This window comes from Myotis myotis, unplaced genomic scaffold (assembly GCF_014108235.1).
Source record: "Myotis myotis isolate mMyoMyo1 unplaced genomic scaffold, mMyoMyo1.p scaffold_m19_p_4, whole genome shotgun sequence".
In the NCBI taxonomy this organism is placed as follows: domain Eukaryota; kingdom Metazoa; phylum Chordata; class Mammalia; order Chiroptera; family Vespertilionidae; genus Myotis; species Myotis myotis.
In genome coordinates this window covers 54,461,509-54,483,193 of record NW_023416346.1, presented here as the reverse complement: position 1 = coordinate 54,483,193, position 21,685 = coordinate 54,461,509, and the positions used below count along the sequence as shown (strand labels likewise).

The 21,685-nt window shown below is 39.5% G+C and overlaps 1 protein-coding gene across 5 annotated transcripts in view; it reads right to left on the bottom strand.

Moving 5' to 3' along the window:
* MORC4 (MORC family CW-type zinc finger 4) overlaps nt 1–21,685 on the bottom strand; it is a 79,680-nt gene that overhangs the window by 44,245 nt on the left and 13,750 nt on the right. For 4 of the 5 annotated variants that reach the window (XM_036304791.1, XM_036304793.1, XM_036304795.1 and 1 more), the window contains 4 exons: nt 15,422–15,639; nt 14,557–14,704; nt 6,670–6,802; nt 6,135–6,263 (listed from right to left, as the gene is read on the bottom strand). In XM_036304791.1, coding sequence (XP_036160684.1) covers nt 6,135–6,263; nt 6,670–6,802; nt 14,557–14,704; nt 15,422–15,639 — 628 coding nt within the window. The remainder of the gene's footprint in view (nt 1–6,134; nt 6,264–6,669; nt 6,803–14,556; nt 14,705–15,421; nt 15,640–21,685) is intronic. The other variant, XM_036304796.1, reaches the window with a different exon arrangement.

Genomic DNA, 21,685 nt, shown 5'->3' with positions numbered 1-21,685 from the left:
ATGCCTTCAGCCATTCCCAGATGCAGCCCTGCTGTCATGCTGGAATTGGTCTCCAGCATCTAGTTATTTAATAACATGCTATTTAGCCTCCAAGTGTTTTATTTTTTACTAGAGGCCCATTGCAGGAAGATTCCTGCAAGAATAGGGCTTCCTCGGGCCTATTCCTGCAAGAATAGGGCTTCCTGAGACCAGAGCAAAGCAGAGAAGGGTTCTCCGCTGCCTCGCTTCCTTCCTTTTCCACTGCCTTGCTTCCTCCCATGTTTTCCACTTCGCTCCTTCCTGTCTCTGCCACCTCACTCCCTCCCTTCCCCGTCGCCTCGGTTCCCTCCCTTCCCCACCACCTCAGCTCCCTCCCATGTCTGCTGCCTCAGCTCCCTCCCTTCCCCGCCACCTCGGCTCTCTCCCGTCTCCACGGTCTTGGCTCCCTCCCTTCCCCGCCACTTCGCTCCCTCCCGTGTCTGCTGCCTCAGCTCCACTCCAGTCTCTGCTACCTCCGATCCATTCCCTTCTCCGCCACTTGGCTCCCTTCTACAGTGCTTGGCTTCCTTCTACACTGTCTTCAGTCTTTCCTGGGCACCTGTGTATGCAAATTAACCGCCATCTTTGTTGGGTTAATTTGAATACTCTTCTGATTGGCTGGTGGGTGTAGCAAAGGTACAGTCAATTGGCATCTTTGTCTTTTATTAGTGTAGATTGTTTTTATTGTTGATTTCTAATTTTATGCCATTGTGATCTGAGAAGATGCTTGATATGATTTCAATCTTTTTGAACTTGTCGAGACTTAGCCTGTGTCCTCACATGTCGTATAGCTTTGAAAATGTCCCATGTGCACTTGAGAAGAATGTATATTCCATAGCTTTGAGGGGAAATGTTCTGAAGATGTCAATTAATTTCATCTGATCTAGTGAGTAGTTTAGGATTGCTGTTTATTTTTGGCTAGAAGATTTATTCAGTGATGTCAATAGGGTAAAGTCCCCTACTATGATTGTATTGCTGTTGCTCTTTCTCTTGATATCTTCAAGAAATTTTTTTAATGTATTTAGGTGCTCCTGCATTGGGTGCATACATGTTTACCAGAGTTATATCCTCTTGTTGTATTGATCCCTTTAGTATTATGAAGTGGCTTCCTTATCTCTTGTTATGGCCTTCACTTTGAGGTCTATTTTGTCAGATACAAGTATTGCTACCCCAGCTTTTTTTTTTTTTCATTTTCCTGAAAAATATTTTTCCATCCCTTCACTTTCAGTCTGCGTAAGTCCCTTGTTCTGAGGTGGGTCTCTTGAAAACAGAATATGTATGGGTCATGTTTTCTTATCCATTCAGCCATCCTATGTCTTCTGATTGGAGCATTTAATCCATTTACATTTAAGGTTATTATTTGTAAGTACTTGTTTGTAGCCATTTTTATTCTTTATGCCTGTATTCCTTCTTCCCTTTCTGTTTCTGCTTTTTACAACAGTATCTTTAGCATTTCTTGCATTGCTGGCTTGGTAGTAATAAAATCTCTTAACCTTTTTTTGTCTGCAAAATTGATTCCCCCTTCAATTTTGAATGATAGCCTTGGTGGATAGAGTATTCTTGGATTCAGTCCCTTGCTTTGCATCACTCTGTGTACTTCATTCCAGTCCCTCTGGCCTGATGTGTTTTTGTTGAGAAATCATTTGATAATCTAATGGGAGATCCCTTGTACGTAACTCTCTGTGTGTCTCTTGCAGCCCTTAAGATTCTCTCTTGCCCGGCTGGTGTGGCTCATCAGTTGAACACTGACCTATGAACCAGGAGGTCACAGGTTCGATTCCCAGTCAGGGCACATGCCTGGGTTGAGGGCTTAATCACCAGTACAGGGCATGCAGGAGGCAGCTGATCCATGGTTCTCTCTCATCATGGATGTTTCTATCTCTGTCCCTCTCCCTTCTTCTCTGAAATCAAGAAAAATATATTTTTAAAAAAGATTTTCTCTTTGTTGCTAACATTTGCCATTGTAATTATGGCATGTCTTGGTGTTGGTCTTTTGGGGTTCATCTTGTTTGGGACTCTCTGTGCTTGTGTGACTTTTTTCTTCCCCAAGTCCAAGATGTTCTCTGTCATTATTTCTTCAAACAGGTTTTCTAATCCTTGCTCCTCTTCTTTCCTTCTGGCACCTTTATTATACAGATGTTGCTTCGTTTCATGTTGTCCCAAAGCTCCCTTGAGCTCTCCTCCTGCTTTCTAATTTTTTTCTCCAATTGATGTTCAGATTGGGTGTGTTTTTCTACCCTGTCTTATTCAGTCCTCCACTTCTTCTAGTCTACTGTTGAAACCTCCCATTGTGTTTTTTTTATTGTAGCTATATCATTCTTCATTTCCCCTTGGTTCTTACATATGTTGTTGATTTTCTTATCCAGTCTGTTTAGGAACTTTATGAGCCTGACTCTGAATTCTTTCTCTGACATATTGCTTGCCTCCATTTTATTTAGTTCCTTCTCTTGTGATTCTGCCTTTCCTTTTCTTGGGGGATTGTTTCTTTGTCTCCCCATTTTTGTTGTTTCTTTCTGGCCCTGGGCACCCCGCTTGGGGTTTGAGAGGTTGAAGACCCTATCAGGGCAATGATCTGGAAATTGTTAGCCCAGAGGCTGGGTTTGCCTTGAGTCTCACACCTTTATTGTCTCTGCTCTGAGTTGTATCCCCTCCCACCATGGATCTGGTCCCTCTGTTGTCTGCTTCAGATGCTTGGAGTGGTGGGAGCATGTGCACAGTTCCTCTGGTATGCGACTTCCTGTGAGGACCCAGAGCCTTTTGGCATGCAATTCACCTGTGGTCCTGGCACCTGTGGCAGGATGGTACCCTAGTTCCCTCTGGCAGTGCACTTGCAGCACGATCCTGTGACCTCTGGCTGGGCACACCAAATTGCTCTGGGTCTCCTTGGCAGCACTCTCCTGTGGCCCAAGTGGGGCGCATGCTGAGTTGCTATGGGTATCCCTGGTGGGACTGTCCCCGGGGCTGGGGTGGAGCACTGTTGGTTGCTCTGAGTTGCACAGTCAAAGCTCTCCTGTGTCCCCGAGTGGGGTGTGTGCTGGGTCACTCCAGGTCGCCCAGGCAGCAAGTCTCTGGACTCAAGGTGGAGAGGGCGAGGGTGGCTCTAGGTCACACAGTCCGAGCTCTCCTGTGGTCCAGTTTGGGGTGTGCACTGGGTTACTCCGAGTCTCCCAGCAGCAGGTCCCAGGGCTCAGGGTGGAGTGGGTGGCAGGTGGCTCCAGGTCAGACTGGCACCATGGTTCTGGGGCCCTGGGTGGGGGCGGGGTACAGGGGTGCCCCTGGTTTGCACTCACTATGGGGTCCTGGAGCCAGATCCTGGGACACTAGGTCCTGGCAGGCTGGTGAAGAGGCCTGGTATGGGAGGTCATTCTGGAAGGCACTCACTGCAGACATCATGGAGCCTGCTGGGAGGTACTGTGCTACTCACTGCCAGGGTACGGTGGTGGTTCCACGTGGGTTATGGCTGGCAAGCACCATTCTCTAGGCATCCTCTGCCCTTCCTTATTGAAAACTGTCTCCTCAGCCGTGTTTAATTTGTTAATTCTGGGTGGATATTCTCCAATTTAGTTGCTTTTCTGGCCTGACCTCAGGAGAAGGTGTGAGACATTTCTGCCTATTCAGCCGCCATTTTGAAATCCTTTCTTACTATTTTTTAAAATGATATCAATATCCCCTTCTAAATAACAAGCTATTGAATAAACCCAAGTGACAAATGAGCCAGGTATGAGAGAACACAGTAATGTCTGGCTCAGAACATATAATGTTCTGGACTCCAGAAGCTCAAATAAAACCACAAGTAAGACCCTATACAAAGGCAAAAACAAAACAGGACAAAACTCACCCAAACAAACACACTAAAACTCTACACCAAAAAATTAACATTTTTAAGGCAAAGATTGTCAAATACTTTCTTTCTATGGTACACTTTTAAAATTCTAAATTATGAGAAGGGAGGACACTGGGATAAGAGGTTCTCCAAATTAGTATAAAGAGAGGACAAGAAGGGAAAAGAGGCCTGTAGTAACTGAGGAATGAGTAAATCAGCATCAGTGATCTTGTCTCTCAGTGACCTTGGGGGAAATGTTATTAGGAGTTTCATTTTATTCATGTCTATAGTGAATTTTATTTGAATCTTTTTTTGGTTGTTTTTTTAATACATTTTTTTTTTTAGAGAGGAAGGGAGAGGGAGAGAGAGATAAAAACATCAATGATGAGAAAGAATCATTGATCAGCTGCTCCTTTCACATGCCCCACTGGGGACTGAGCCTGAAACCTGGGCATGTGCCTTGACCAGGAATCGAATCGTGACCTCCTGTTTCATAGTTGGATGCTCAACCACTGAACCACGCCGGCCAGGCTCTATAGTGAATTTGTTTATCCCACATTCTATTAGAGAGGGTAACTAGTTTAATGAGAAGGACAGGTAAGAAGAGTTACAGTACAAATAGAATGCATAGGAGTCACCCTGATAAAAACCCATAAAAGACAGAAGTTAGTACAGAAAAGTGGCACATCTTTAAAAAGTAGCTAGGAAACAATTCTTTAGACTGACTCTGTTAAACTTATGACACTGATATCCTAGCCTACATATATGGATATAACTAATTTACCTATAGATGCTAACGGTGCTACCTCTGGCTGTGTTAAATTGTGTTTGTTCAGGGCTTAAAAAAAAAACTTCCCCAATATACAATGTACTTCAAAGAGAGAGAGAGAGAGAGAGAGAGAGAGAGAGAGAGAGAGAGAGAGAGAGAGAACAATCAGTTTAGAGTAACTACTATACAGATTTTTTAAAAGAAACAACAAAATTTATAATTTTTGGCCAGGGGAAGAAAGACAAAACAAGATAAATAACACCTTTGATAAAGTAAACAGAGTGTTTCTTCATCCAAAGGCTGTGCTTAGCTACTAGAAAATAAATTACAGGAGTAATTTTTCATAATTTCTTATGAGTTCTCAACCTTTCAAAGACTTTTTTTGCCCAAAAAGCCCTCAACAAAGTTAGACCTAATTCTTTCAAGTGTCTGAAATCCATTCCTAGTGCAGTGGGAGAGGGGTAGAACTGAAAATGAGAAACTATTTCTCTGAGTCGCTGCCATTATGAGAAGTAGAAGGAAATCCAAGTTAAAACTGTTAAAGATTTATCTCACCCCAGAAAATCAACCTAAATTCCCACTCTCCTAATTTCTATCTATATAAGTATGGACTTATCATGACAAAAGTTCATGTTATGAGTCTTAGCTGGGTTTGGTTCAGTGGATATAGTGTCGGCCTGTGGACTGAAGGGTCCCAGGTTTGATACCGGTCAAGGGCACATGCCTCGGTTGCACGCTCGATCCCCAGTAGGGGGTGTGCAGGAGGCAGCCAATCAATGATTCTCTCATCATTGATGTTTCTATCTCCCTCTCTCTTCCTCTTTGAAATCAATAAAAATATTTTTTAAAAGTTCATGCTGTCCAAAACATGAACAAGTTCTAGTCAATATTTTGCTTATTTTAATCAATGTTATAATAAAATCCCAATACAAACTAAATGGTGTGGATCTTAAAGCAGAGTATCAAACCTGGCTATCACTAGAATCAGCTTAGAATTAAAAAAAAAAATTATGATTTAAAAAAGAGATTTTAGAATCTACTTAATCAGAAGCTCCAACGTCTCAGGATTCTGTATTATAACATTTCCAGGTGGTTTCTAACAACAACAACAAAAAAAGGTGGATAGATTGGTAACTAAGAACAGAGTAGCCCTTGTCAGTTTTTCTCAATGGTTAGAATATTGTTCCTGAAACCAAAGGGTCTCAGGTTCGAATCCTGATCAAGGGCACGTACCTTGATTGCAGGCTCCATTCCCCAGGTCAGGCGCATGGGGGAAGCAACTAATCAATGTGAGATGTTTCTCTCTCTCTCCTCCCTCCTATCCACTCTCTCTAAAAAAAATCAATGGAAAAATATCTTCTGGTGAGAATTAAAAAAAGAAAGAAAGAAAAAGTGTATTGTAATAGGATTTGTACTATAACATATGTTTTTTAATTAGAAAGTAAAGTTTTTTTGTTTTTCTGTGCCAACTTTGAAATCTAATCCTGAAATGAAGAGATAAATTTCATGTAGTTGTAAGGATACTGTGAAGGTAGGTTTATATATATCATATGCTACATTGGCCAGGCTCTTGGCAATCATCTGGGTAGTCACCTTCTTTTGACGTAGAAAAATTTTCATTCTTGGCTTCATATACAGAATACCACAAAATGCCTATGGAACAGTGAAGGGAAAGTTATTATATTATATAGCCAATTCTACTAACATCCCCTTTAAACACTGCTAGCAACTGAGGTCTATTCTGGGCAAGGATTCTGTATTATAACATTTCCAGGTGGTTTCTAACAACAACAACAACAAAAAAAGGTGGATAGATTAGTAACTAAGAAACAGAGTAGCCCTTGTCAGTTTCCATACCATGTTATACTATGTCAACTACCATACTAAGGTGGTATTGAATCTATTCACTAATCTCTTTTGATGGAGCCAGTGAAAAGGAATCCTAACACCGGGCTAAAAGACTGTCATCTTTATATAACTAAAAAGTTATTGTTATATAGATTTTCATGTTATAGGAAATCTTACCTCTCATTGTTGAAGAAAAACCATTCTTACTCACCCGTAAAGAATACTCTGTTTCTGGCAGTTCAGAGGTAACACCACCAGTCTCTTTTTCTTCTGTGCCAAAGTCTGATACCAGGATGTCAAATTGATCTGTATCAAAGTCCAACTCAGACTTTCCATCTTTATTTCTGGGTAAAAGAGACAAGTACCAATCTAACAAAATCTGGTTCCAAAGGACAAAAATGCACTAGGAACCCAAGAGAAAAGAAACAATATGAGCCCAAACTCAGATACCTATTTCTTTCCCTGACTACCAGTACTGAACTATACATTACTCAGTTTGAAGACCACACAATATTTAGGTTATTTCTAGTCTGAACAAATCTAATATGCTTCATAGAGGTGGTAATGCCAAGTACAGAAGGAAAGAAAAAAAGAAAAGTGTGTATGTATGTGATCTGCTCAAGCAATTGGATATCAGTTATCCTCAAAGAAGGACCTTATAATAGATCCCAACCTTCTGGGTATTGTTGTGTAGGTCATACAACATCATTTTCCTAACTGAATAAATAGATGAATCAAAACCTACTTTTTCTAATTTTAGCAATTGTGTAAGGACTAAGGAGATAGAGATTTTAACAGATCTTATTTCTAAGGGAAAAAAGTTATTATTTGCTAGTTCTCTAGAATATCATTTATGGAATTATCTTTTAAATATAATAGTATTCATATTCCTTTCATAAGGATCTTTCTTTTTCTCATAATCATTTTGGGTCACTTAGCTGTGGTTCAGTCCAAGACTCTGAGTTATATCACTAACAACTGCCAGTGAAAAAAGCCAAGAACTATTTTTATTCGTGATGCGTTAGGGAGAAAACATATAAATCAGAACAAAACAGTAGTATTCCCAAATACTCTTAAATAGAGAGGGAGGGAAGGGAAGGGATGGGAAGGGAAGGTAGGTTGGTTGCATGACTGAACGAATAAAATTGAAAACGATTCCTGACCCTCAGAGCCACCTCAAAGCTTAGTGATACCTCCTTCATACTTCATTCAGGCTTTGCAAGCTCAGAGCTGCTGTGGTGAAAATGTAGCTCTTTCTTCAAGGCTGGGCAAGAGCCATTGTGGCATGTAGCTTTTATAAAGCCCATGTCATTATAATACTATATTCTGGATTTTCCCGGATAATCCTGATTCTTGCTACCCCATCCCACTCTAACACATACTCTGAGGAGGTTCCCTGTCCTTGCCCCTCACCATTCACCATCCAAGGAAAAGAGGTCTGGAGAAACATTTTTTGAAATTGGGTAATGCTGCATACTATATTGCTTTTATATAATGTTATATAATGCAATAACATTAGCCTATTGAAGCCTCTGAGAAGTCCTTCAATAAAACAGCATGGTAAACTTTAAGCCAGATTTTCCTAAAGTTATATGACCATGGAATCCTGTATTTACATGACACCTACTACTATATAGTTGAGAAACAATGTACAAATAATGTGTTTAAGTCACTGCAAATACCTCAGGAAAATGATCCTTTACAATATAAATTATATTATTTGACACTTTCCAAGTAGGACAAAAGAAAATCTAAATTGCCAGTGAGAAAAAGCTCTTTACTTTTTGTTCTTTTTAGTTGAAAGTACTCTATACAAACCAGCATAGCATTTGTTTGTTTGTTTGTTTGTTTTTTAATTTACTGATTGATTTTAAAGAGTGGGGGAGAATTGGAGAGAGGAAAACAACAATTTGCTGTTCCACTTATTAAGTTGATTGCTTCTTGTATGTGCCCTGACCGGGGATAGAACTTGAAACCTTAGTGTATGAGGACGATGCTCTAAGCAACTGAGCTACACGGCCAGGGCAAGCATGTTTTTATATAAGTTTAACCCAGCTAAGAAAGGAGGTGAAATACTTGAGTTAAGAAGAAAAATATACCTGATACCCTATTCTATTAAACATAAAAATAACACCTCTATTTTATAATAATTTTTTTTTAGTTTTTAGTGGACCCTTAACTGTATTCCATTTGATCTGACTAAATTTTAAAAAATGACATAATCTAGAGTATTTATAAACTGTCTTATTAGCTCTCAACACATAACCAGAAGCCAGCCTCATTATAGTTCAAATTTATCTGCTTCAAAGATTTTTCTACTGTGTCGGAGAAACCAAGATGGCGGCATAGGTAAACACCTAAAATTGCTGCCTCGCACAAACACTTCAAAATTACAACTAAAAGACAAAACAGACATCATCCAGATCCACAGGAAGGCTGGCTGAGTGGAAATTCAACAACTAGAAGGAAAGAGAAAAGCACACTGAGACTCAGAGGAGGTGCGGAAGTAAAGTGCAAAGGCACAGAGGCACACGTGGAAAGGGCTGGCAAATGAGGACACGGTTGACTTTTTCAATTGGGAGGGAGTCTCAAGCACCCGACCGCTCTGAACTCCAGTTCCAGGCGAGTCTCTGGGGACCCAGACTCATACGAGGAGAAACTGGACTGTCTGGCATTGGGTGGAACTCGAGGGTGGCTTTCTCTCACAGGTGCTTGCAGTGATTACTAAGGGACCCTGAGACCTGGGGCCTCTTAGGGCAGGGCTGAGGATCAGCCATAGCTGTTTGCTTCACCCTGTTGATTCCCTGAGACCCCGCCCCACCCAAGCTGTGTGCAGAGGCTTTTGCATATGAATGGCCTGGTCCTTTGCAATCTAAAATTACCTAACAAACTGCAGCTGGGTCAGAGATACACAGAACATCCAAAAGAGGGCCCAAGGCCCCACAGCAGCTTGCATTGCTTCACAGCTGGGCCTCATCTGGGCACCTCCAAACCCCAAACAAAGAAGAGGAATCTGCAGATCTCTCCATAGCTCCTGCTGGGTAGCCTCAAGCAGAGGCTAAATTAGCACCTCCTTAGAGATTCAAGAGCCAGTGTACCCAGTGGTCAGAGTGGGACCATCCAGATTACAACTCCTCAGATTCATAAGGGACACACTAAGGGGGGCAGACTGAGTGAGCACCAAAGCCCCACTGAAGCAAGTCTTGCCCCAGAAGGGTGTGTCCAGCACAGAAGTTCTCCCAGCATAGACACAGCTGATTCTCACAGACAATTGGCCTGGAGGTCAATTCCTCCCAGTGATACCTACAACAATCAAGGCTTAACTACAACAAGACTGTGCACAAAGCCCACAAAGGGGTGCACCAAGAGTGTCCACCTCAGGTAATTGGGGAGGCTGAGCCACTGGGCACTATGGGACACTTAGCACAGAAAGCCACTCTATCAACACAGGGAAGCAGCCAAAATGCGGAGACAAAGAAACAGGTCACAAATTACAGAAACGGAGGAAAGCAAACTACTGGATCTAGAGTTCAAAACCATGGTTATAGGGTTTTTCAAGAATTTTCTAGAAACCGCCGATAAATTTAGTGAGACCCTCAAGAAATCTAGTGAGACCCTCAAGGATATGAAAAAGGACCAACTGGAAATTAAGCATACACTGACTGAAATAAAGAATAATATACAGAGATCCAACAGCAGACTAGAGGATCGCAAGAATCAAGTCAAAGATTTGAAATACAAAGAAGCAAAAAACACCCAACCAGAAAAGCAAAAAGAAAAAAGAATCCAAAAATATGAAGATAGTGTAAGGAGCCTCTGGGACAACTTTAAGCGTACCAACATCAGAATTATGGGGGTGCCAGAAGAAGAGAGAGAGCAAGATATTGAAAACCTATTTGAAGAAATAATAACAGAAAACTTCCCCTACCTCAGCGGTTCTCAACCTGTGGGTCGTGACCCCTTTGGGGGCCGAGCGACACTTTCACAGGGGTTACCTAAGTCCATCGGAAAACACATATATAATTACATATTGTTTTTGTGATTAATCACTATGCTTTAATTATTTTCAATTTGTAACAATGAAAATACATCCTGCATATCAGATATTTACATTACGATTGATAACAGTAGCAAAATTACAGTTATGAAGTAGCAATGAAAATAATTTTATGGTTGGGGGTCACCACAACATGAGGAACTGTATTAAAGGGTTGTGGCATTAGGAAGATTGAGAACCACTGCCCTACCTGGTGAAAGAAATAGACTTACAAGTCCAGGAAGCACAGAGAGCCCCAAACAAAAGGAATCCAAAGAGGACCACACCAAGACACATCATAATTAAAATGCCAAGAGCAAAAGACAAAGAGAGAATCTTAAAAGCAGCAAGAGAAAAACAGTTAGTTACCTACAAGGGAGTACCCATACGATTGTCAGCTGATTTCTCAACAGAATCTATGCTGGCCAGAAGGGAGTGGCAAGAAATATTCAAAGTGATGAATACCAAGAACCTACAACCAAGATTACTTTACCCAGCAAAGCTATCATTCAGAATTGAAGGTCAGATAAAGAGCTTCACAGATAAGAAAAAGCTAAAGGAGTTCATCACCACCAAACCAGTATTAGATGAAATGCTGAAAGGTATCCTTTAAGAAGAGGAAGAAGAAGAAAAAGGTAAAGATAAAAATTATGAACAACAAATACATATCTATCAACAAGTGAATCTAAAAATCAAGTGAATAAAAAATCTGATGAACAGAAAAACTGGTGAATATAATAGAATCAGGGGCATAGAAAGGGACTGGACTGACATTTCTCTGGGGAAAGGGGTGTGGGGGGTGTGGGGAGAGACTGGACAAAAATCGCACACCTATGGATGAGGACACTGGTGGTGGGGGGGTAAGGGCAGAAGGTGTGGTGGGAACTGGGTGAAGGGGAGCTATGGGGGGAAAAAAGAGGAACAATTGTAATAATATGAACAATAAAGATTTAATTAAAAAAAAGATTTTTCTACTTCTAATTCAGCCCCTCTAAACCACTAATACAGAGGTCTTTATTTTTAAAGATTGTGTTGTGCTTTGTTACCCTTATGTCTCTTTTCCTTTTATTCCCTTTTTACTGAATTTATTGGGGTGACATTGGTTTACAAAATTATACAGGTTTCAGGTACACAATTCCACTTCACATCATCTGTACCCTGTATTGTGTGTTCACCACCTCAAGTCATGTCTTCATCCATCACCATTTGTCCCCCATATACTCTTCTCCAGTTCCACCCCCCTGCTGCAGTCACCACACTGTTGTCCATGTCCGTGAGATTTTTCTTTTTTTCTTTTTTGCTCAATCCCTCCAACCCCCAACCCAGTTTCCCAACCCCTCTTCCAACAGCTGTCAGCCTGCGCTCTATTTATGAATCTGTCTCTATTTTGCTTACTAGTTCATTTTGTTCATTAGATTCTACATATGAGTGAAATCATATGGTATTTATCTGATTGACTTATTTCACTTAGCATAATCTCCAGGTCTATCTATGCTGTTGCTAAGGTAAGATTTCCTTCTTTTAACAGCTGAGTAGTATTCCACTGTGTAAATGTACCATAGATGCTTTATCCACTCATCTACTGATGGACACTTAGGCTGCTTCCAAATGTTGGCTATTATAAACACGTTGCAATGAACATAGGGGTCACTTATTCTTTTGGATTAGTATTTTGGGTTTCTTCAGATAAATTCCCCAAAGTGGAATTGCTGCTTCATAAGGCATTTCCATTTTTAATGTTTCAAGGTAATTCCATACTGCTTTGCATTGTGGCTTCACCAACCTGCATTCCCACCAATAGTGCACAAAGGTTCCCTTTTCTCCACATCCTCCACAACACTTGTGGTTTGTTGATTTATTGATGATAATCATTCTGACAGGTGTGTGGTGATATCTCTTTGTAGTTTTAATTTGCATTTGTCGATGATTAGTGATTTTGAGCATCTTTTCATATGCCTATTGATCATCTGAATGTCCTCTTTGGAGAAGTGTCTATTCAGGTCCTGTGCACATTTTTTTTTTAATTTTTTATTTTTGAGACTGGGAAAGAAAAGATGAAGCCCTGTCCTGGAGAGGTCAAGCACAATCAAGAAGCAAAACAGTCATCAGGAGACAAATCCGAAATCTCTGTTCTGTAGGGAGACTACTGCTACCCCACAAATGAAGGAATACTAGTCCCTCTCAATGTTAATGGCGGAATTACACCCCAGCCTTGAGTTCGGCTAATAAAGAATTCAGAGCCAAGAACTCAAATACAAGCAAAAGTTTATTTAGAAAGTCACAGAGGTAGAAGTGAACCAGCTGGGGTGTATGACTTAGAAAACATGTTATAGAGGCAAAAGAGGGGCCCTTGGAGCTTAGGAGAAAGAAAGCAAAACTAACATGCCTGAGGGAAGAGGGGGAAAGGCATGCTCCAAAGAGTGTGTCTGGGGAAAGGAGAGGGAGAGCACATCCCATGCCCATTTTTAAATTGGATAGTTTATTCTTTTGGTGTCCAGTTTAATGAGTTCTTTATACATTTTGGGTATTAACTCCTTATCAGATGTATTCAGCAAGAATGTCTCCCATTCAGTGGGTTCTCTTTTCATTTTGTTGACAGTTTCCTTTGCTGTGCAAAACTTTTTAGTTTGATGTATTCCCATTTGTTTATTTTTTTTTGTATCCCTTGCCTGAGGAGATATATCAGAAGAAATATTGCTACAAGAAATGTCCAAGATTTTACTGCCTGTTTTTTTTTCCCCTAGGATTTTTATGGTTTCACGCCTTCATTTAAGTTTTTTTTTATCCATTTTGAGTTTATCCTTGTGTATGTTGTAAAAAAGGTGGTCTAGTTTCATATCTGTACAATTTTCCCAACACCATTTACTGAATAGACTGTCTTTATGTCATTGCATGTTTTGATTCCTTTGTCAAATATTAATTGACTATAAAGGCATGGGTTTATTTCTGGGCTATTCTATTCCCTTGACCTCTATATATGTTTTTATGCAAGTACCACTGTTTTTATTATTATGACCTTGTACTATAGTTTGATATCAGGTAGTACGATTCCTCCAAATTTGTTCTTCTTTCTCAAGATTGCTGTGGCTATTCAGGATCATATAAATTTTTGGAATATTTGTTCTAGATCTGTAATATATGTCATTGGTATTTTAATAAGAATTGCATTGAATCTAAAAATTGCTTTAGGTATTATGGACATTTCAATGATGTTAATTCTTCCAATCCATGAACACACTTATTTGTACCTTCTTTAATTTCTTTCTTCAGTGTCTTATACTTTTCCAGTACACGTCTTTTACACCCTTGCTTAAATTTATTTCTGGGTATTTTTATTCTTTTTGAAGTAATTGCGAGTGGGATTGTTTTCTTAGTTTCCCTGATAGTTCATTATTGGCGTACAAAAATGCAACTGATTTCTGGATATTTATTTTGTATCCTGCCATTTTACTGAATTCATTTATCAGTTCTAGCTTTTTTGGTGGAATCTTTAGAGTTCTCTATATTCACTATCATATCATCTGTAAATAATGACAATTTTACTTCTTCTTTTCCAACTTGGATACCTTTTATTTTTTCTTCTTGTCTGATTGCTGTGGCTAGGACTTCAAGGAGTATTTTGAATAAGGGTGGTGAAGGCAGACATCCTTGTCTTGTTCCCAATCTTAAGGAAAATGCTTGTTAATGTCTAGTTTTCACATTTTATTTTCAGTCAAATAAGTTAAATAACTATCATGTACCTATCTCAAAACAGTGACCATAAATATAAAATAGATATGTATAATGGATTCTAAATATTTTAGAATAACATTGAACTGTCTTGATTATTTGTGGCAATAGCTTCAGGATATGCATGTCTCTTCATTATCAAGCTCCACATTTTACTAAGAAGAACCACTATCTCTCACAGAGCTGTGGTTATACAAAAGTTAAGAAAAAGTATGCAATGAAATGCAAATATCTATCAAAATTTATCTACTCTGCTTCTCTAGAAATTTATTAAAATGTACTTCATCATACTACCTTTGCTTATTAAAATCTATCACCCTTGGTATACTATACCTGCGGATGTTCCAAATGAGAACACGAGTGCCTTTTTTGCCTGGGATGGCATCAAACTGGGACAGCAGGTCATTTTCACTGTTGAAAATTGAATAGTTCAAGATGGCTTCTAGGCTGGGCAAGGAATCCTCAGTAATAATCATTTTTTGTAAAACCAAATACAGTCAAAGAAAACTTAATATTTTAAGAAGATGCTATAATTAGGAAGATCTGCCTTTTGTGTTGTATGTTTAGACAAAATATAGACATAAAGCGGGTATCACTGCTACAGAAGAAAGGAAAAGGCAAAATGAATAAAGGTTGTAGAGACAAACATAAAAATCAGTTACCCCTGCAGAATATAGCTTCAAAAATATAATGTAAAGACTGTCCTATATTTACAAAACAGATCAAAGGCTGAATTTTCAGACCCTTTGGAAGCAATGAGCTCAAACTTCACTGCTTTACTCTTGGGTCAAGACGACCTGGTATCTAATAAAAATAACAGCTTGTCTAGGAATGGGGAAATGAGTGATTCTGCCATCAGATAAGCTGATGAATAGAAGGTTTCTAGGAGTATGATATAAATGTAGCTGCCCTTAGAAGAAAAATAAGAGAGAGGGGGCACTTTACCAAAGGAGTGGTGGTGTGGGAGAGATAGAGATCAAATCACATAACAGCGAAATATTCCATACAACAAAAACATTTCTAGGCTTCTGTCAATTGTCCAGTTATTTTTTAAAAAAAAACAAAAAACATTTAATAGGGGGAATTCAAGTTAAGTTTAGGACAGTTGAATTGATAGCTGGATTTGTTGTGAAGAAAGAGGTTTCTATCAAAATATCAGATTAGACTAATGTTTAACCAACATTTCCAGAAAGGATATTGTTTTGCTGGTTGAATGGAACAATTGGCACAATAACTGCCTGGGCCTGGACATATTCCAGGTAGGTCTGTGATAGGAGTCCAACAGTGAGAGTACCCCCATTCTTGGTGAAGACAAGAGCGTCCTTTCCTAGCCGCATGGAGCCTGACTTGAAACCATTACCAAAGACCCCGATGGGACACTGGCTCTTCTTTATTACTTTATCTGTAAAGCCAAAGCTGTAATTACACAAGAAAAAATAAATCAGAAAAAAGAAAGCAGAAAGATAAAAAGCATCCTACGATAGGTGACAAGCAGAATGTTTAGCTTACAAATGAATAACACTTGTAAAACGTCATTCCTTTTTTTCTGTTGATATTCTGGGCAAAACTATTAAGTTAAAAACATAGGAAATTACTATGGGGTAATGGGACTGATTTTACTGTGTGGTTTGTGTGTGCATAAATACTTCCAGTACATTAGTGTCCCATTCTATAAATGTAAAGGCGGCCTCTTTTTACTAGCAAAGATAGCTGGAGAAGTCCATGGGTCTCGAGAAAATGGCTCTGATTACTAATAGGAAGGTTAAGGTAGGGTAAAAAGCGTGGTTATCTCAGAGTACACTGTATAGAGGGTAGCAAAAGTACCAGATAGTGGCACTGGTCAGAGGTGCCAGACTAGGCATCCCCTAACCTGGTTACATCACCTTCTAGAAATCTGAAAGTCAAAGGTTATATATCTAAACAATTTCAACTCTCCAACCAAAAGATAACCCTTCCAATTCTTACCCTCTGCTTCATCTGCTGGGACAGTTTGTTGGAATGTGGCCAAGGGATAAAAATAGGTAGTTCTGCCTCTGAGTATCAGCAAACAGCTGCAGTATAAAGTCTCTCTTGTTCTATTAAGGGCATTTCACTGAGTCACCTCAACAATCTCTGTATCTCCTTATGATCAGCTTAATCTGGGAGTCAGATCTTTTCCCTTTTATACATTCTCCATTCAAACATGCAACAGAATAATAGAACCAAAAAAAAAAGATATGAAACCTAGAAAATGATTATTATTATCTTCCTCATATATCTTCCCTCACCACAAATAAAACTAATTTTAAGGATTATTTCTTTCCAGATTGACTAAGTTTATAGTGTTATACACTATCATTCATTCAATAAATATTTACTAAGTACCTATTATGTGCCATGCATTGTGCTAAATACTGGAGACAAAACTGTTAATAAAAAGATACAAGATTCTTGCCCTTGTGTTACAGTCTAAGGAAAGATTTCATATGTTACAGATTAGATGATTCTCCAATATCAATAAAATAGATACTCTATATGCTATGTCTGAGCAGCATGGCCTTGGTTCTTTTACTTTTGAGCAGGATTGAGTTGCCTGCCTTCCACTTCCTGAAGACTGTGGTTTGTGTTTTCCCTAAGAAGGAGTACCATCTTTTAATTTTCTTTTTCAAAGTGTTACGTCCTTCTAGAGTAGACAATTTACAAGAGCTTTGTGCACCTACAAATAAATATAACACAAGGAAAAGTAATTTCTAGGGCAGTAGTTTATTTGAAAATCCCAAAGACTATTGTGTTTCTGCTGTCTATGGGCCTTAGTATTCCAGGAAATAAACTTACAGAGGTTGGTAAGATTAGGGCATTCCTATTCTTCTAATGAAAAAAACTGGATATAAAAGATGCGGTTATTATGAGGAATAAATTATATACTATATGCACAATATATTATAAAACTAGGGGCCCAGTGCATGAATTCATGCACCTTGAAAGGAACTCTGGGCCTCAAGGCTGTGGTGGGCACAGGGGCGGGTCTCAGCCTATCCTCTGCGCCCCCGCCTGGTCCCTCCCACTGCTGTCCCTGGTCCCCTCTCTGCTAGCAGCCCTGCTCCTGCCGCCGTTGCTCCCATGCGCTAACACCCCGCTTGCACCTGCTGATGGCACATAGCGATTGGGACCAGTGCCAGCAGTGGGTGTGAGCAGAGGCTGCTACCCTGATCACCCCTCAGGAGCAGGGGGAGGTGGAGAAGCCCTCAAGGGCAATCAGTGCTGGCAGCCGCTGCTTGCACCTGCTTATGGTGCTGAGTGATCAGGACCGGCGCCAGGTGCCGGCAGCGGGTGCGCGCGGTGTCTCCAGTGTCAGCTGCAGGTGCCAGCAGGGCCGGTGCCAGCAGCAGGTGTAAGCGCTGGGTGGGACTGTGGCGTGCGGGAGCAAAGAATTTTCAGTAACCACCAGAGGCTCACCCTGATGACAGCAACTGGCGCCCCACCTTGTTCTGGCGCCCCCGCTCACCTGCTCCACCATCCTGCCGGTGGATGCCCGCCATGGTCTGCATGCGCCCCCTGGTGGTCAGCGCACATCATAGCGACCGGTTCTTCAGTTGTTCAGTTGTTCCACTGTTCGGTCTATTTGCATATTAGGGTTTTTTATATACAGATAATATTCAAACTTGAATTTTAAACTAACTCTAGAAGTCACTGAGAATTGTCGTGTGCTATCCTCTAGCTCCACTTCAGACCTAATATCATACATAAAACTCAAGGCTCTTCATAAGCAGTAACCTACCATGTGAAATGAACCTACATGGTTATCTGAACTTAAACTTTCTCTAATGCTACAAAAATTTCAGTTAGGTAGTCAAGAGAAAGTAGTGAAAACAAAATTCTATATTACTCTCTTAATTTCCTAGCCATTCCTGACCTTTCTGCCATCTATCATCTCTTCCCTTTTGTGAGTATAAACCCTGATTGTGTTACTTAGTTTGAGAAGACCAAATGGCTGTACAAGGTTGAGAAAGTAAGTAGTAGGGTAGGGCCAGAACAAGAAATGGAAAAGGTTATGAATAATGAGAAGAGAGAATCTGGAACTCTGGATATTGTTGTTATGTTCCACTTCATTCTTCCCATGTGTTCTTTTATTCCACTTAGGTATTCTATTTAACTGAAAATTGCAGAATGGATGCCAGATACCAATCAAATAACTACCTAATATAAAAGCCCTCACAATAAATAATAGAATTGTAGGAATGAATTTTGTATAGTTTGGTATAGCTCACTCATCTTCCACAGAGATAGCTTGGCTTAGATAGGTGGTTTCACTTCACTAAGTCCTGTTCTATCCTTTCATGTAAGAAACAACAGTGTTTACAGATCAAGGGGGCTTGGATACCAGCTCTTTGAGTGGAATTCAGGAAGATAGCAGCTTGCTCCTAACTTTATTAAAATGTCAATATTCTAAAATCTACAGAGGTGAATTTAAATTGGGACTCTGACCAATGAAACAAACCTTAGAAAATCCATGAACATACAAGGGTGGGCACTGCTGTTTCCTAGATACATTGTGATGTAATATGCAATATCAAAGAATGAAAGACTAAGCACATTGCCATTCTCTTGCTGTTGTTTTTAAAAATGACCTCTAGGAAATACACTTCTGAGCAGAGGTAGCAAGCAAATCCTTCAATCCATGGGTCTGTGGATGCTGTTTATTCTTGTCTTCTCAAAGAAGAGGTTTTCCACCTTGCTGAACAAGGCAGCCGAATATATAGACCAGCTGGTTCACACACTAATCGCAAAAGCTAAAGATAATTAATTATGGGCCTTAAACAAATTTAATGATAGGCTTTTCCTATTTTATTTGATTTTCATGGGATTCTGTATTTATGGAAAAACTGTTGCTGCAGTTACATAACTATTTTATTTGCCTGAAAATTGGAAGGTTACCATAAAGAGATGGAAAATGTGGATAGGATTATAAGAAACGTTATAGATCAAATAGAATTTCTGTAGGCTTAACAATTTTGCACATCTACCTCTATTATTTTTTCCAAATATAAAGGTAATATTCCCCCAACCCATATAAGAAAAATTAATATGCTTAATAATTTTCAAAGCTACCTCTAAAGTTCAATTATTTAAAAAAGAAATTGTGCTAAGTGAAATCCTTGGCTAGAAGTTAGGATTGGATTAAATGATCTCTTCTAAATAGATGGGACCTCCTAACAGATTGAAGTTTGTTTTAAGTTACGATCAGAAATAAAATCCAGCACGTACACCATACATAATCCAGGACTTTTAAAATTCTTTAAAATTAACTTTTAAATATGAGGAACAATTTCCCAGCTCAAAATGGTGGGAAATATATTTGACATGATAATGCCAGAAAAGGCTATGGTGAAAGAGGTTTCCACCTGTTTAGGTCTGTTTTGTTCCCCAAGAAAGAAATGAAATTTTAAATGAATATTACACATTCTTCATATTTCAACTCAAATGTCATTTCTTAAGGGTAGACATTTTTGTATTCCATAGATTAGTTCTCATAGAAACTACTTTTTTCATAGCAGTTATTACTAGGTGGGACAGCCTATTTAGTAGTATTGCTTCTAATCAATCCTTTTCTATATTTCTCTTTAACTGTCAGCCCCTTGAGAGCAAAGATCATGTCTGACTGGTTCACCACTTTGTCTCCAGTGACTTTCACATAGGTGTCCAGTATAAATTTGTTGAATGAATCTGGAACAAAAATTGTTGCAATTATTTAAAAAACCATCCCGGAGCTCCAGTGGCGCAATCGGTTAGCGCGCGGTACTTATAAAAAACCATCCTCCTTTTTCCTCCTGCTTTGTAACTATAAGCACCAATTTTCACTGACATAGTTTCCACAGACAAAATGGAAAGTGGTAAGATCTGCTGGGCCCACTATTTGACACCAACATCACTGGAATAAGGTGTGGTGGGAAGGAGTTGGTAAAAAGATAAGTGATTTATTTATTTAAGTATATTTTTATTGATTTCAGAGAGGAACAGAGAGGGAAAGAGAGATAGAAACATCAATGATGAGAGAGAATCATTAATTGGCTGCCTCCTGCATGTCCCCTACTGGGGACCGAGCCCGCAACATGTGCATGTGCCTGTGACCGGAATCAAACCGAGGACCCTTCAGTCTGCAGGCCGATGCTCTATCCACTGAGCCAAACCAGCTAGGGCAGAAGATAAGTGATTTAGAAAATAAACTAGTACATGCAGAATTAGATATATAAATATTTTTGTTCCATCCCATCTAAAAGTGTATTTATTTTAATAAAAAAATATTAACTTTAGCAGATAAAAGTGATGGCCAGCTCTATAACTTCACCAACATACTGAACACATTTTTATCTCACTTCTAGATGCTTTCCTCAAACAATCTTTTAATTATGAGGGTCTGAAACACAAGGTACTGCTGAGTAGTAAAACATAACCAAATTTATAATTAGTTATGCCCAAATTTCATTTCTTTTCTTTGATGGATCAACTGGATTTCCCTACAAATAGGGTTACAGAATTAGAATACCTTCAAAGAGAATTACAACAAAATTAATGTTTTTCAATTCTATAGTTTGAAGCCCTTTTCCCTCTATAGAATCCCTCCATTGTTACTCATGCTTCACATACTAGTTCAGGAAGCCAGATGGAGAATAATCAACCTCATCTGCTAAATAAAATGAAGAAAGAAGGAAGGAATTAAGAAAACACTCATCTTTCACTGAGTGATATGTGAAGATCATAAAGTACATTCTCAACCACAAACCTTTTCAAGTAATTAGCTGAACTGAGAGTGGCAATACATATCGGTATCACAAGCTTCAGCAGCTATAAAAGAATTTCCTGACTTTGAATTTCTACTGCAAAATCTTCAAAGATTATGTATATAAATGCCTTGTATTTATCTTTCATGGGGCTTGATTATACGCAGCTACATTCATAGTATTAATCCAAAGATCATCCCAATTCCAATACTTCTGATCTAAAAGTAATTTAGGTTAATATAAATTATAGAAGGTCCCAGACCAGTGATGGCCTCCACATTTTGCACTCGCTCTTCTCTTCACCTGAATTCTATCCCTTCATACCCTGTTCCTTTACCTTGTTAAACTTGACTACTCACACTTAGCTCTTAACTAATACTTCATCTATGGCACTTTTCCTGACCTCTTAGATCAGATTGTGTTCCCCTGCTGACTTGTCCCATGGCATCCTATACTTTCTTATCATTATACTTATCATTTTTATTATGATTATTAAAGGCCTGGTGCACAAGCACGACATTCGTGAACTGGGGGGGAGAGGGTCCCTCAGCCTAGCCTGCGCCCTCTCACAGTTCGGAACCCCTTGGGGCAGGTGGACATCCCCCAAGGGGTCCTTAGTGCTGCTGTGAAGGCATGAGAGGCTCCTGCCACTGCCGCTGCACTCTCCAGCCTTGAGCCTGGCTTCTGGCTGAGCTGCGCTCCCC